General features: G+C 42.5%; 1 protein-coding gene across 9 annotated transcripts in view; it reads right to left on the bottom strand.

Annotated features, from left to right (window-relative positions):
* RBM33 (RNA binding motif protein 33) overlaps positions 1-14,236 on the bottom strand; it is a 131,186-nt gene that overhangs the window by 98,966 nt on the left and 17,984 nt on the right. For all 9 annotated transcript variants that reach the window (XM_026479211.4, XM_026479212.4, XM_026479216.4 and 6 more), the window contains exon 2: positions 6,406-6,484. In XM_026479211.4, the coding sequence (XP_026334996.1) occupies positions 6,406-6,484 (79 nt within the window). The remainder of the gene's footprint in view (positions 1-6,405; positions 6,485-14,236) is intronic.

Here is a 14,236-nt window from a genome sequence, read left to right as displayed (position 1 = left end):
ACAAATCTTTCCATTCATGCACTGAATACCTTTTTGTTATCTTATTACCCTATTAAATCCTTTACACCCTCATTTTATAGATAGAGAAAACAAGAATAAGAGATTAAATAATTGGCCCAGGGGGCGCCTGGGTGGCTCAGTCGTTAAGCGTCTGCCTTTGGCTCAGCGTTCTGGGATCGAGCCCCACATCAGGCTCCTCTGCTGGGAGCCTGCTTCATCCTCTCCCACTCCCCCTGCTTGTGTTCCCTCTCTCGCTGGCTGTCTCTCTCTGTCAAATAAATAAATAAAATCTTTAAAAATAAATAAATAAATAAATAAATAAATAAATAAATAAAAATAAATAAATAAATAAATAGCCCAAAGTCAAACAGCATGGACAGACCCAGGACAAGAGGTTACCCACGGGGTAGATCTTTCACAGACCTGTATGACTAAGACAGCTATCAGAGAATAACATGTAACTTCTTCCAACATTTCCACAAATCACCTAATCAGCTTTCAGATACAATGTCTGCATCTTCAGTGTTAAAATCATCCTCTATAGGTGAGGGAAAAAAGGATCTAGTCACCATACTGACAGGAACCCCATTTGAGAATTGATTCTAGACGACCAGGACACTCGACCCTTTGAAGACAAGCACCCCCGCTAGGCCACCACTCTAAATAACCAAAAATGAAAAGGTAACACCACCTGCCCAGGGGATACTGAGAACTCTTAAAACCAGAATACAAAAAGGTGCTGGTAAATAGACAAGCAAAAATCTAGAAACTACCTGTACTGTTTGCTAACAAGGGATCTATACAGAGGAAATCAGTCTTTGAGGACCACCCATTTTTCCTAAAGAAAAGCATTTTTTAAAAGAAGATAAAGGAAAACTAACAGTTATAAATGAGTGGAGTGTACAGAGATGGAGAATAGTTGCTTCCCTGACTAACAAAGACAACAGCATGAAATCAGAAAGCAGGACGGGAGACAGAAGGATGAGGTCCATATAACCAGAAGAGACATAAATGACAGCTCAAGAAGTCGTGAGCTTCTACTGAGTATATTACTTCAGGAACCATTCTAAGTGCTTCACGTGTAGTAGCTTTTTTGTTGACACATCAACCCCATTACATAGATATTTACATCATCCCCCATTTTAAAATGTGAAAACAAAGACACAGAGATGTTAAGTAATTGGCTCAAGGTCACCCAGCTAGGAAGTGTCAAAGTCAACAGGCAAACCATGAGACACTCTAGCTCCACCAGGGTCCAAGTCCTATAACCACTACGCACAAACCCCACCCAGAAAGTAACTGTACTTCCCTACTGTCATCAACAAGTTGGATCCTTACAAAAGATGTACACAAAAGGAAAGAAATTTATACAATATAAAGCACTACCCAAATCACACCAATTGTCACCAAAAACAACAATGAACTCATGGGAGTGACCAGTCCAATCCAGTCCTTGCAAAGAGCTGAGCCTCAGCGCCTCTGCGGATGACCGCAGCTGTGTCAGGAAAGGAGAGCAGCACAGGACGGACTGAGACTCCCTGTATTCAACTGTAAGACACCCTCAGGCTCTCCCCCACCATCACCACATGAGGAAGAAGCACCTCTTGGGCAGCTGTTTCTTAACCAACATTAGGGACAATCAGCGCTTTGACAGCAAGTATACTTTTACTAGTAAACAGGTGTACAAAGAAAGACACTTCCAGGAAACAAGTATTTTGTAGTCAGCCACGTGGCTGCAGCCTCTCAAAATCCCAAGTGTAAGTGACAACAAACCTCGCACTCAGTCCATTCCCTCGGTGTGCCTGCCCCCTCCAGGCCACCCTCTTCTGGTCTCTCCCAACTCCGTTTCCGGAAGCTTTCTCTGGGGAGACTCGTGCAGGCTCCCCCGGCCTTTGCTTCTGGATGGCCTTAGCCCATGGGATGACCCAATGGAACATTACCAACCAGGAGGAGAGAGACTGCCCCCTCCCTGACACCTACACAGTCCAGCCCCACCTACTGCTACCACTGAGACCTCCCACCGGCCCTAGGATGCCACTTCTTTCCCCTAAGGCCTCGGGCTACGCCCTGACACCCAAGCAACTCTTACTGCTTCTGTAACACCCTCCCGTACAGAGCCCGGCATCAAAGGACTTCCAGTTGGAGCCTCGAGTATGTGGTCTTTCTCCTGCATGGATACAGATTGATACAAGCACATCCTTCAAAAGAAACTTCAGAACTTCAGAACTTCAGGGGCGCCTGGGTGGCTCAGTCATTAAGCGTCTGCCTTCGGCTCAGGGCGTGATCCCAGTGTCCTGGGATCCAGCCCGGTATTGGGCTCCCTGCTCCGCTGGGAGCCTGCTTCTTCCTCTCCCACCCCCCTGCTTGTGTTCCCTCTCTCGCTGGCTGTCTCTCTCTCTGTCAAATAAATAAATAAAATCTTTAAAAAGAAAAAAAGAAACTTAAGAACTTCAGGTGTTGGTTCAACAACGGCACCAGGTTCTTTCAAATACACCATTAATGCAGCATCGCGGCAAGAGCTGGTCGTAACAATTTCTGACTCCCTCTTCTCATTAACTTTCAAATTTCTCCCTCTATTATCCAGTACACTGAGGAGGTGGTTTTATGTTTTTAAAATATCAAAGAAACACACAAGATATAGAACCTCCATATGCAAACACGCACTGAAAATGAAAGAAGAAAGGAGGCGCCTGTTGGTAAATCATGCTGGGACAGCTGCCATTCACAACAGGGAGGACGAGAATGTCCGTGAGAGCAGAAAGCCAACTACTTCTTGACAACTGAAAGTCCCACTGAGCGGATATTGGAACGGTTCAATTTTTTTTTTTTTTTTAAGATTTTATTTATTTATTTGACAGAGAGACAGCCAGCGAGAGAGGGAACACAGCAGGGGGAGTGGGAGAGGTAGAAGCAGGCTCCCAGCGGAGGAGCCTGATGTGGGACTTGATCCTGGAACGCCAGGATCACGCCCTGAGCCAAAGGCAGACGCTTAACGACTGCGCTGCCCAGGCGCCCCGAGGAACGGTTCAAATGTTAATAAAAATAACTGCAATGAATTAAAATACATATGCAGTATTTAAATCTATGAGTTGGAAAGGATTCAAAAATAAAACTCACCTTTGGAGAAAACCGGTAAATAAAAGTAAACAATCAAGTACGTATTTAGTACCTCAGAGGAGACAAACAGTTTGCAGAAGTTAACTGGGATCATCCATCCTCCTGCCCATTTTCAAACCTAAACCTAGATCAACTCCTAGACCTATCAATTTACAGAAACTGCAAGAGATGAAAGAACACATCAACACTCCAGGGGACAAACCAGCAAAAGCAGAAACGCCGCAAGACAAACCACCTTGTTTCTTCAGCAAGTTGCAGAGAACTAAAAAAAAAAAAGATGCATGAAAACCTACACATGAAACAACACTTGGAAAACCTACCCATCAGTTGCAATCAAGGGATCTACTATGGACTCCACAAACTATAAAAGAGCATAAAGACCCATACCCACACTGTGTGTGTGTGTGTGTGTGTGTGTGTGTGTGTGTGTGTGTGTGATACACGGATACTTAACTTACATGAGACAGTCAGTAATAAGACATTAACATCCAGGGAGTTTTTCAAAATATAACTCTGTTGTGGTTGTCTTTGTAAATCCTTTATTTTTTAGAGAAATACAATCTGAAATATTTTCAGATGAACTTATGTCTGTGACATGAGGAGCGTTACAAATTAACAGATAAAACAAGACTGGCTTTATACCAACCAATAACTGTTGAAGCTAAATGATGGTACACTGGGTACACTGTAGCAGTCTATTCACACATTTGCTTGAAATTCTCAATAAGTTAAAAATCAATCAATGTAATCAATTTCAGGCAAATTATAGATCTTAACTATAAAAAATAAAAACATTTCACAATTTTCATAGGAACATGCAAAACATTCCAGAACACAGGGCAGGGAAAAATCTCTTAAGGACAGAAAGTGGCAAACACCTTTATCACACACCTCCGTTAAGTGATGCCCTCGGCAAGCCTACAGCATTGCCAACGAGTATTCCTGACCAAATACACAACTTAAATCTATTCTGAAGAGACACCTGCAAATCCATGCCAAGGGGAGTCTACAAAATAAAGGGCCTGTCCTCTTCAAAAATGTCAAAGGCCTAAGAGGCAAGGATACATAATTCTTCCAGATGTATAAAGAGGGGACAAAATGCACTGCATGATCGTGAACAGAAACTTGAACCAGAAAAAAATAAACTCATTTTTGGCTATAAAGCACATTTTTGGGAGAACTGTCAAAACTTGAATAACCACTGTAGATTAAAAAACACAATTCTGTGTTTGTTAACTTCATGATTTTGAAATGATCCAGTGAATGCCCCTGTTCTTGGGAAGCTCACCAGGAAAACTACATGCTGAGGCACATGGGAAGCACAGGGCCTGATGCCCTCAGACCACTGCGCAGCAGGGCAAGGGGGGGACCTCAGTGAGCGGGTGCGCAGAGGGCACAGAGGACAGCAGGCGGACGTGGCAAGAAGCAACTGGAAGTCTGAGGGCCCATAAGAGTGTCTGTGTCACTCTTGCAACTTTCCTCCAAGTCTGAAAATGATTCCAAAGGACACTGTTCATATTTTAATAAAAAAATAAACAAAAGCCATAGATGAAAAGATTATACATTTGATCATTTATAAAAATCCACCTGAAGGCTATTGTTTCAAGGAACGCACATCATCGACTGGGAGGAGATATCTCCAAGTACAAAAAATAAATTGCAGGGGCGCCTGGGTGGCAAAGCGGTTAAGCATCTGCCTTCGGCTCAGGGCGTGATCCCGGCGTTCCGGGATCGAGTCCCACATCAGGCTCTTCCGCTATGAGCCTGCTTCTTCCTCTCCCACTCCCCCTGCTTGTGTTCCCTCTCTCGCTGGCTGTCTCTCTCTGTCGAATAAATAAATAAAATCTTAAAAAATAATAATAATAAATAAATAAATTGCAGAAAGCATAAAGAATCCCTAAAACCAATAAGGAAAAGACAAACAGCCATAAGAAAAATACACATAGATATGAATAGACAACCGACAGAAGAGAAAATCCAAACGGTAAGTGAACTACTAAAACACATTTTTTACTCACCTCCCCATCACAATCTTTGAAACACAACTACTTATCAATACTTCCAGCAGGGGCGTTTCTCTTACAGGAGATTTTGTTGAAAGCTCTAAGTAATTTTTATAGACTGCCTAAGAGCCACTAAAGAATAATTATCTTTATGTAGGCTCTAAGTTTTTAATGTATATAATTTTTAATGTAGATTATTCTGTAAAACTCCTGGAGCATCAGTTTTCAAACGGCAATCACGTAATTCTTTTTACTGCAGAAGATCATTGTTGTTCTTTATTCAGATCTATTTACCTTTATTATTAGATTTTCTGACTGCAACTACAAGGTAATTTTTTTACATTTTCAGCACAGAATATTTAAGATCTTAATAAATACGTAGGGGTGTCTGGGTGGCACAGCTGGTTAAGCATCTGACTCTTGGTTTCCACTAAGGTCGTGAGTCTCAGGGTCATGAGATGGAGGACTGCATGGGACCCGCACTAGCATGAAGCCTTATGATTCTCTCTCTCCCTCTTCCTCTGCCCCTCCCCCGAGCTCTCTCTCCAAAAGAAATAGATCTTAAAAAGAAAAAGAGTGTGAAGAATAATCCTCATCGGAGAACCCCACCACCCAGACTATGCCCCCATGTACTTCTCCCAGTACACATCCCTCTAACTTCTACTAGAGCTGCTCACCAGAAGTAATCACTATACGGAACTGACATTTATCACGACTATGAACATTTTTAACACCTTTAGTGCATGTGTGTGTGTCCCCAAAGATACTTTCATCTTCACCAGTAATCAGAGAAATAAAAATTTAAATTCCAGTGAGATACTATTATACACATATTAAATTGGCAAAAATTTTAAAGTCTAGCCAAATATTGGGTAGGCTACAGAACAAAAGAACCCTGGCAATGATACCTCTGGGAATCCACCAAATCAACACCACCACTGTGCAAAAACAGAGACAGAACGGACAACCAGGGCCCTAAAGACATACAGGCCTAGAACTGGAGCCCACCAGAAAGCCTTCTACCTGGAAGGCCTGCCCTTGCCCTCACTTCAGCCGAGCAGGGACAGGCGCACTTGGGAAAGAGCATCAGGGAGCCAACATACTGGCACCTGGCTGGCTCAGTCTGTAGAGCACACAACACTTGATCTTGGGGTTTTGAGTTTGAGCCCCACACTGGGTGTGATTACTTAAAAATAAAATCTTAAAAAATACATATATGTATCTGCAGAGCCAAGTGGCAGAATGAGAGAAATGAGCACGGACTACAAGTAACCATCTTCCGTACCTGTCCCAGTCCTCGTCTGCAGCTCTTCTTCTCCAAGATCGCTCTGCACCGGGCTTATCAAACTGGTCAAAGTCATCATCTGTGAAAGACAGGCCATGAAAGTCAGTCTTACTAAATTAAAACAGACACAGATATTCAAATACTGACGGCCCCTGACTTACATGTTAACTTACGATTTTCAGCTTTACAATGCTGCAAAAGCAATATGCGTTCAGTAAAAACCATACTCCAAATTTTGAATTTGGGTCTTTTCTCAAGCTAGCAATACACGGTATGATTCTTCCTCATGATGCTGGGCAGTGAGCAGCAACAGGCACAGGTCCCAGCAGCAAAGGGATCATGAAGGTAAACAATCAATACACTAACAACCATCTCTACCCACACCACCATTCTGTCACTCTCAGTACAGTAGTCAACACATTACATAACACAGTCAACTTCATTATATTATAAAATAGGCTTTGTGTTACATGATTTTGCCCTAAAGTAGGCCAGGCTAAGCTATAATATCATGTTCAGCAGGTTAGGTCTACGCATTTTTAAATTACAGTATTTTCAACTTACAGCAGGCTTACCAGGACAGAACCCCGTAAGCTGAGGAAGATGTGTACTGAAACAACTTGTTCCTTTTAAGGATTCCTGACGTAACATTTAAAATGTAAAAGTTCTGGCTCTCTGCTCCTTACTATCTGACAGATGGCCACTTCTTCTTATGCAGTGTCAGCTGCACCCCAGACACAACGGTGAAGGTCTACACGTTCCAGTTACGATTCCACCCATGGCAAATTCAACGGCACAGTCAAGGCTTATCGAGGAAACTTGTCATCAATGGAAAGCCCATCTCCATCGGCCAAGAGCAAGATCCCACCAACATCGAATGGGGTGATGCTGGTGCTGAGTATGTTGTGCAGTCCGCTGGGGACACGGAGAAGGCTGGTGCTCACTTGAAGGGTGGAGCTGAGAGGGTCATCATCTCTACCTCTTTTGCTGAAGCCCCCATGTTTGTGATGGGCATGAATCATGAGAAGTATGACAACTCCCTCAAGACTGTCAGTAATGCCTCCTGCACCACCAACTGCTTGGCCACTCTGGCCAAGGTCATCCGTGACTGTGGACGGCCCCTCTGGGAAGCTATGGCTTGATGGCCGAGGGGCTGCCCAGAACATCATCCTTGCTGCTTCTGGCACCACCAAAGGCTGTAGCCAAGGTCACCCCTGAGCTAGCTGAATGGGAAGCTCGCTGGCATGGCCTACTCTGTCTCCACCCCCAACGTGTCAGCCATGGATCTGACCTTCAGAAAGCCGCCAAAAACAATGACATCAAGAAGGTGGTGAAGCAGGCATTGGACAGCCCCCTCGAGGGCACCCTGGGCTCCACTGAGGACCAGGTTGTTTCCTGCAACTGTAACACTGACATCCATTCTTCCACCTTCAATGCCGGGGCTGGCACTGCTCTCAATGACCACTGTGTCAAGCTCCTTTCCTGGTATGACAATGAATTTGACCACAGCAACCGAGTGGTGGACATTACGGTATACACAGCCTCTGAGAAATAAGAGCCCCCTGGACCTAGCAGGGGCACAAGAGGAAGAGAGAGGCCCTGCTGAGGAGTCCTTGCCCAACTCCTCCCCCAACACACTGAGAATCTCCTGCCCTCCATTAAGTTTCCATGCCAGGCCCCCTGAAGCGGGGAAGCGGCTTAGGGGGCCCTACCTCATCATGAATAAATAAATACAGAAATTCCACACACAACTATTATAAATGCTGGGGCACCTGGGTGGCTCAGTCGGTTGAGCGTCTGACTCTTGGTTTCAGCTCAGGTCATGATCTCAGGGTTGTGAGATGGAGCCCTGTGGCGGGCTCCACACTGGGCATACAGCCTGCTTAAGATTCTCACTCTCCCTCTGCCCTCCCCACCTCCACTCATGTGCACCTGCACGCGCTCTCTCTCTCAAAAGAAAAGTTAAAGAAAATTTAAGTACAAAGCTACCGAACACTATTAGGCATGAAAAATCACTAACTAGAATTTTTTTTAAATCATAAATTTTAATAAGATATTTTCCTTACGAAGGAAGTTTTTCAGTATTTATATTACAATTACATGAAAGGGGAAAATTACTGCTTTACTAAAAGTTAAAGATACTTTTATAATATTTTTCCAATCTTTATATTTTTCCAAATTAACCACAGAAAACAAAGAGCTTCTTTAGGGGAAGTAGAGATAACAGAGAATTGCTGAACAACAGAAATAAAATGCAAGTCACATATGTAAGTTTTCTATTAGCCACGTTTAAAAGTAAAAAGAATGGGGGCACCTGGGTGGCACAGTGGTTAAGCGTCTGCCTTCGGCTCGGGGCGTGATCCCGGTGTTCTGGGATCGAGCCCCACATCAGGCTCCTCTGCTGTGAGCCTGCTTCTTCCTCTCCCACTCCCCCTGCTTGTGTTCCCTCTCTCGCTGGCTGTCTCTATCTCCGTCAAATAAATAAATAAAATTAAAAAAAAAAAAAAAAGTAAAAAGAATGAAACTTTAACAGGTGGCATTTTAACAACATATTTCATTGAACCTAGCATATCCAAAAGATTATAGCATGTAACCAATACAGAAATCATTAGTAAGACATTTTACGTCTTCCCCACACCAAGTGTGTATCTCATTTTTAAAAAAATGTTATCAGGAAAAACAGAATTAGAATGTGAGTTTTTCCTCTTGGATACACACGCGAGCCAGAGGCCTGAGGAGCAGCGGTAGACAGACAGCTCCCCAGAGAGGGCCTACTGAGGGGAGTCAGACAATAAACACCAACAATGCTGCAGGAAGTTTCCCAGCCCAGGGCTAGAAACTAGCAAGAGTTCTAATAAGGTAATAATACACCAATTCCAACCACACACTTCCAAACAGAACAAATGATTTAAAAAAAAAAATCCAAGAACAAAGTACTAGAAAACTGGTATCCTTGAGGAGCTCCACGACCAGCATGACGACACGGGGAGCACCACCAACCCCACTCCCTGATGGAAAATATTTTTATTGAAATATTTTTGAAAATTATTATTTTTAATGACATGACCATTTAAGGTCTCTGGAACTGACTCTAAAGACATACATCAAATGAAAAACACTTTTCCAAGAAATCTATTCAAAGAACAGCTGCAAGAATCTGTGGCTTTTGAACCAGGACCTATTATTCCCTCCTCTCCCTCCCACTTCAGTGGGGCTTCAACTCTACTCCAGACTGGCACAGCTAAGAACTCAGACCTCCGCATTCCTCATCCTGTCCCTGGTGCACAGGCCTGGGCTAAGTTCTGGGTGAGTGCCACTGAGAGGCAGGAGCTCCCCTCTTCCTTCCATCCAGGCCCCAAGGCCCAGATACAGCTCCTAACCCAATCCATGGGGTTTCGCACGGAGAGACACGTAGGACAAGGAGACCTAGAGCTACTCCACCCCCCCGCCCCAGCCCCACCACCCAGGCACTCAGCTCCCAAAGCGAGGATGTCACTGAGAGACAAGTACACCACTGTCCCCACCCACAGCACAAGAGCTGTGACTCGCGGTTTGCCCAAGGAGAAAAGCAAGGCTTAGACCAACAGAGCTCCAAAACTCTCTCAGATGAGCCAACTTCACGGAACAGAATGCAAAAAAATTCTAGCCAAAAGGTACTCTCAGAAACAAAACTGTGGAGAGAGGTAAAGGGAAAGAAAGTAAGAGTCACTGGAGGTAAGAACTGAATTGTCAAAAGACAATTCAATCATGAACATAAAGACTGAACTTCTCTCTGGCTGCCTACCATGTGAGAGACAAATAGGAAGACAGGTGGGAAGGGCTCTCTTAAGTTAAAACGGATCTCAAACACTCACCCCAGATACCATCCAAAGGAGCCTGAATTTAACTGGATCAATTTACAAAGCAAATTACACCCCAGGACATTGCTAAAGGTGTGATCAGAGAGAGACACTCAGAAAAGAACCCAGCCAACTCACTACTCTCCCAGAGTGACTACATTCCCAAGGCTGTGGCCTCTGAGGAGTGCTATCAGAAGTTTCACACAACCCAAAATAGAGTGGGGGATGGAACAGACTTCACTTGAACAACCTAGCCAATCACCAACAAGTAAACAAGCAAGTAAAAATAATAAGCCCAGGGGTGGGAGATAGGGAGGTCAACACCCAGAGTGGACACAATACATTATCTAAAATGTTCAAATTCCAACAAGAAAGTACAAGACATACAGAGAAAGAGGAAAAGCATCACCCATATCCCACTGGGAAAAAAAAAGTAGGCAACAGAAACGGTCTATGAGAGGACCAGATGTTAGATTTAACAGAAAAATCTGTTGTAAGTACATTCAAAGAGCTAAATGAAACATGACTAAAGAACTAAAGGAAGGTAGGGGCGCCTGGGTGGCACAGCGGTTGAGCGTCTGCCTTCGGCTCAGGGCGTGATCCTGGCGTTATGGGATCAAGCCTCACATCAGGCTCCTCTGCTATGAGCCTGCTTCTTCCTTTCCCACTCCCCATGCTTGTGTTCCCTCTCTCGCTGGCTGTCTCTATCTCTGTTGAATAAATAAATAAAATATTTAAAAAAAAAAAAAAAGAACTAAAGGAAGGTATGATGACACTGTTCCATCAAATAGATGATATGAGTAGAAATTATAAAGAATCAAAAAGAAATTCTGGAATTGAAAAATAACTGAAATGAAAAATTCACTAGAGGGGCTCAACAGTATATTTAAACGGACAGAAGAATCTATATCCTAAAAAGAGATCAAGAAATTATCCTATCCAAAGATCAAAAAGGAAAAAAATAAAGAAAAATGAATATAGCTTCAGGGAAACATGAGACACCATTAAGCATACCAATATATGTGTAATAGGAGTATGAGAAGAGAGGAGAAAGAGAAAAAATATTTGAAGAAATAATAGCTGAAAACTTCCCAAATTTATTAGTAAGTATTAATCTATAAATCCTGAAATCCCAACAAACCTGAGGTAGAACACACACACACACCCTAGTCAAAATGTTTCAGAGACAAGGAAAGGCCCCTAAGAGCAGCAAGATAAAAACAACTCATCACTTAACAAGGGAACTGCAAGTAAGGTTAACAGGTGATTCTCATCAGACACATAGCTGTCAGAGACCTATACAAAGTAAAGTGCTCAAAGAATTCTATATCCAGCAGAAATATCAAAAATTAAGGTGAAATATATTCACGGATAAACAAAAACAGGAGGAATTTGTTGCTAGCTGACTCTGTGTAGCTGACTGAACTGCATGCCCTAAAAAGACATGTCAAAGTCCTTTCTCCCTATTCCCCCACTTATGAATGTGACCTCATTCAGAAACAGAGTCTTTGCACATATAATCATTAAGATGAGATTATATTGGATATCAGACCTAAAAGACAAATGCGGGACACTCAACCAACGACAGAATAGACATTCTTCTCACGTGTTCATAGAAAATAGTCGACGGTATACGTTAGGGCATAAAACAATTCTTAATAAACTTAAAAAGGACAAAATCACACCAAGCATAGTCTCTGACGAAAATATAATAAAACTAGAAATCAGTTAATAGAAAGAATACTGGTAAAGACTGAATGCTTTCAATCTGGGATCAGGAACAAGGTCAAGATCGTCACTTCGACCACTTTATTAGCATTGTACTGGAAGCTCTACATAGTGCAACCAGACAAGAAAAAGAAATGAAAGGAATCCAGACTGAAAAGGAACAAGTAAAACTGTCTTTATTCATAGCAAACGTGATCAACTTCTTAGAAAATCATATGGAATCTATTTTCAAAAAGTACTAAACCTAGTATGTGAATTGAGCAAGGTTGAGAAACATAAGATCAATACTAAAAAATCAAGAGTTTTTCTACATACAAGTAATGACCGATTGGAAACTGAATTAAAAGTCAAAACTTTGCAGTAACATAAAAAATATGGGATACTAGGAATAAACTTGATAGAAGATGTTTAAAGATCAGTACATTAAGAACTATGAAAACTATGCTGACATAAAGTAAATGAAGCGACAGTGATGTGAAATGTTGCAGTTGGGGGTCAAGAAAGAATTCTTAAGACGTCTTCAGTACAAAAAGCATGGTTTTATTAAAGCACGGGGACAGGAGCCATGCGCTGAAAGAGCTGCACTGGGGTCGCAAGGAGTGGCCCATTATACACTTTCAAGTTGGGAGGGGGTCAGGGAGAGCATAAGTCTCTAAGGAATTTGGAAGCAAGGTTTCCAGGACCTCGAGGGGCTAGCTGCTGTTAGGAAAGGGCCACTTACTACTGTCTAGGAAAACCACAGTCATGAGACTCTTCAGATGTGTACTGGTGGGCCATGTGCTTGGAGGATGCCACCAACACATATTTTGGGGGGGAGGTAGAGATAAAGGAAATTTCCAAAAAGACTTTTACAGGATCCTGGAGGTCAGGCTAATGTCAAGCTAAGGCTGCCTTTCGCCTGCAGCAAAGTATTCATCTTGAGGTGGCCGAGCTCCTCGAGGAAGGTCACCCTGCCTATCCCAGGAACTTGTCAATGGGCTGCAAGTTGTAAGGGGAGTTAATTTTTTCTGTATTTCTTTTGCCTTTGTTCTCACATCAAGAGATCCTGTTCACGAGTCAAGACTCATTATTACTGAAATGTCAATTTCTCCCCAAATTGATCTATAGATTCAATGCATTCCCAATCAAAATCCTAGCAACTTTTCTGTAGAAATTTAAAAAGTGATTCTAAAATTCATGCTGAAATACAAAGGACCTAAAATAACCAAAACAAATCTGAAAAAAGAACATGTTGGAGAACTAACATCATCTGATTTTAAGAATTACTAGAAAGCTGTAATAATGAAAACTGTGGTGTTGGTATAAAAATAGACAAATAGACCAATGGAACAGAACAGCTGTCCTGGACATACATGGACAACTGATATTTTACAAAGATTCAAAGAACAGCCTTTCCAAATTGTACTAGAAGAATTGGATTACCATATGGGAAAAAAAGGGCGGGAGGAGAAAGAGAGAAGGATGGAAAGAAGAAAGGGGGAAAAAAGTGAACCTGGATCCATTCCTTACAAAAACACAGAAAAAAATCTTTGTGATCTTTGGGTCAAGCAAGGACATACTGGTGACAGCAAAAGCACAATCAGTAAAAGAACAAAATGACAATCTGGACTTCATCAAAATTTAAAACTTCTATCCTCCAGAAGTCATCATTAAGAAAATGAAGACAAGCCAAAATAACAGTACATCTTTGCAAAGTATATGTTTATTAATAAAGGACCTGCATGCAAAAATATTAAAAACTCTCAAACTCAACAATAAAAACCCAACTTTTTCTAAAGGGAAATTTTTTTTTTTAAGATTTGGGGCGCCTGGGTGGCTCAGTCCTTAAGCATCTGCCTTTGGCCCGGGGCGTGATCCCGGCGTTCTGGGATCGAGCCCCACATCAGGCTCCTCTGCTGGGAGCCTGCTTCTTCCTCTCCCACTCCCCCTGCTTCTGTTCCCTCTCTCGCTGGCTGTCTCTATCTCTGTCAAATAAATAAATAAAATCTTTAAAAAAAAAAAAAGATTTTATTTATTTATTTGAGAGAGAGAGAAAGAAAGAGACGCAAGCAAGGGGAGAAGCAGAGGGGGAGGGAGAACGGGGGAAAGAATCTCAAGTTGACTCTGGGAGGAGCCTGGACACAGGGACCCATCAACCCTGAGATCATGACCTGAGCTGAAACCAGGATTCAGATGCTTAACCAAGTGAGCTGCCCAGGCGTCCTTAAGGGGAAAAATATTTAAATACAGACTTCATCAAAAAACATGTACATATGACAAAGAGC

This window comes from Ursus arctos, unplaced genomic scaffold (genome assembly GCF_023065955.2).
Source record: "Ursus arctos isolate Adak ecotype North America unplaced genomic scaffold, UrsArc2.0 scaffold_3, whole genome shotgun sequence".
Classification (NCBI taxonomy): Eukaryota; Metazoa; Chordata; class Mammalia; order Carnivora; family Ursidae; genus Ursus; species Ursus arctos.
This window is presented reverse-complemented; position numbering and strand designations above follow the sequence as displayed.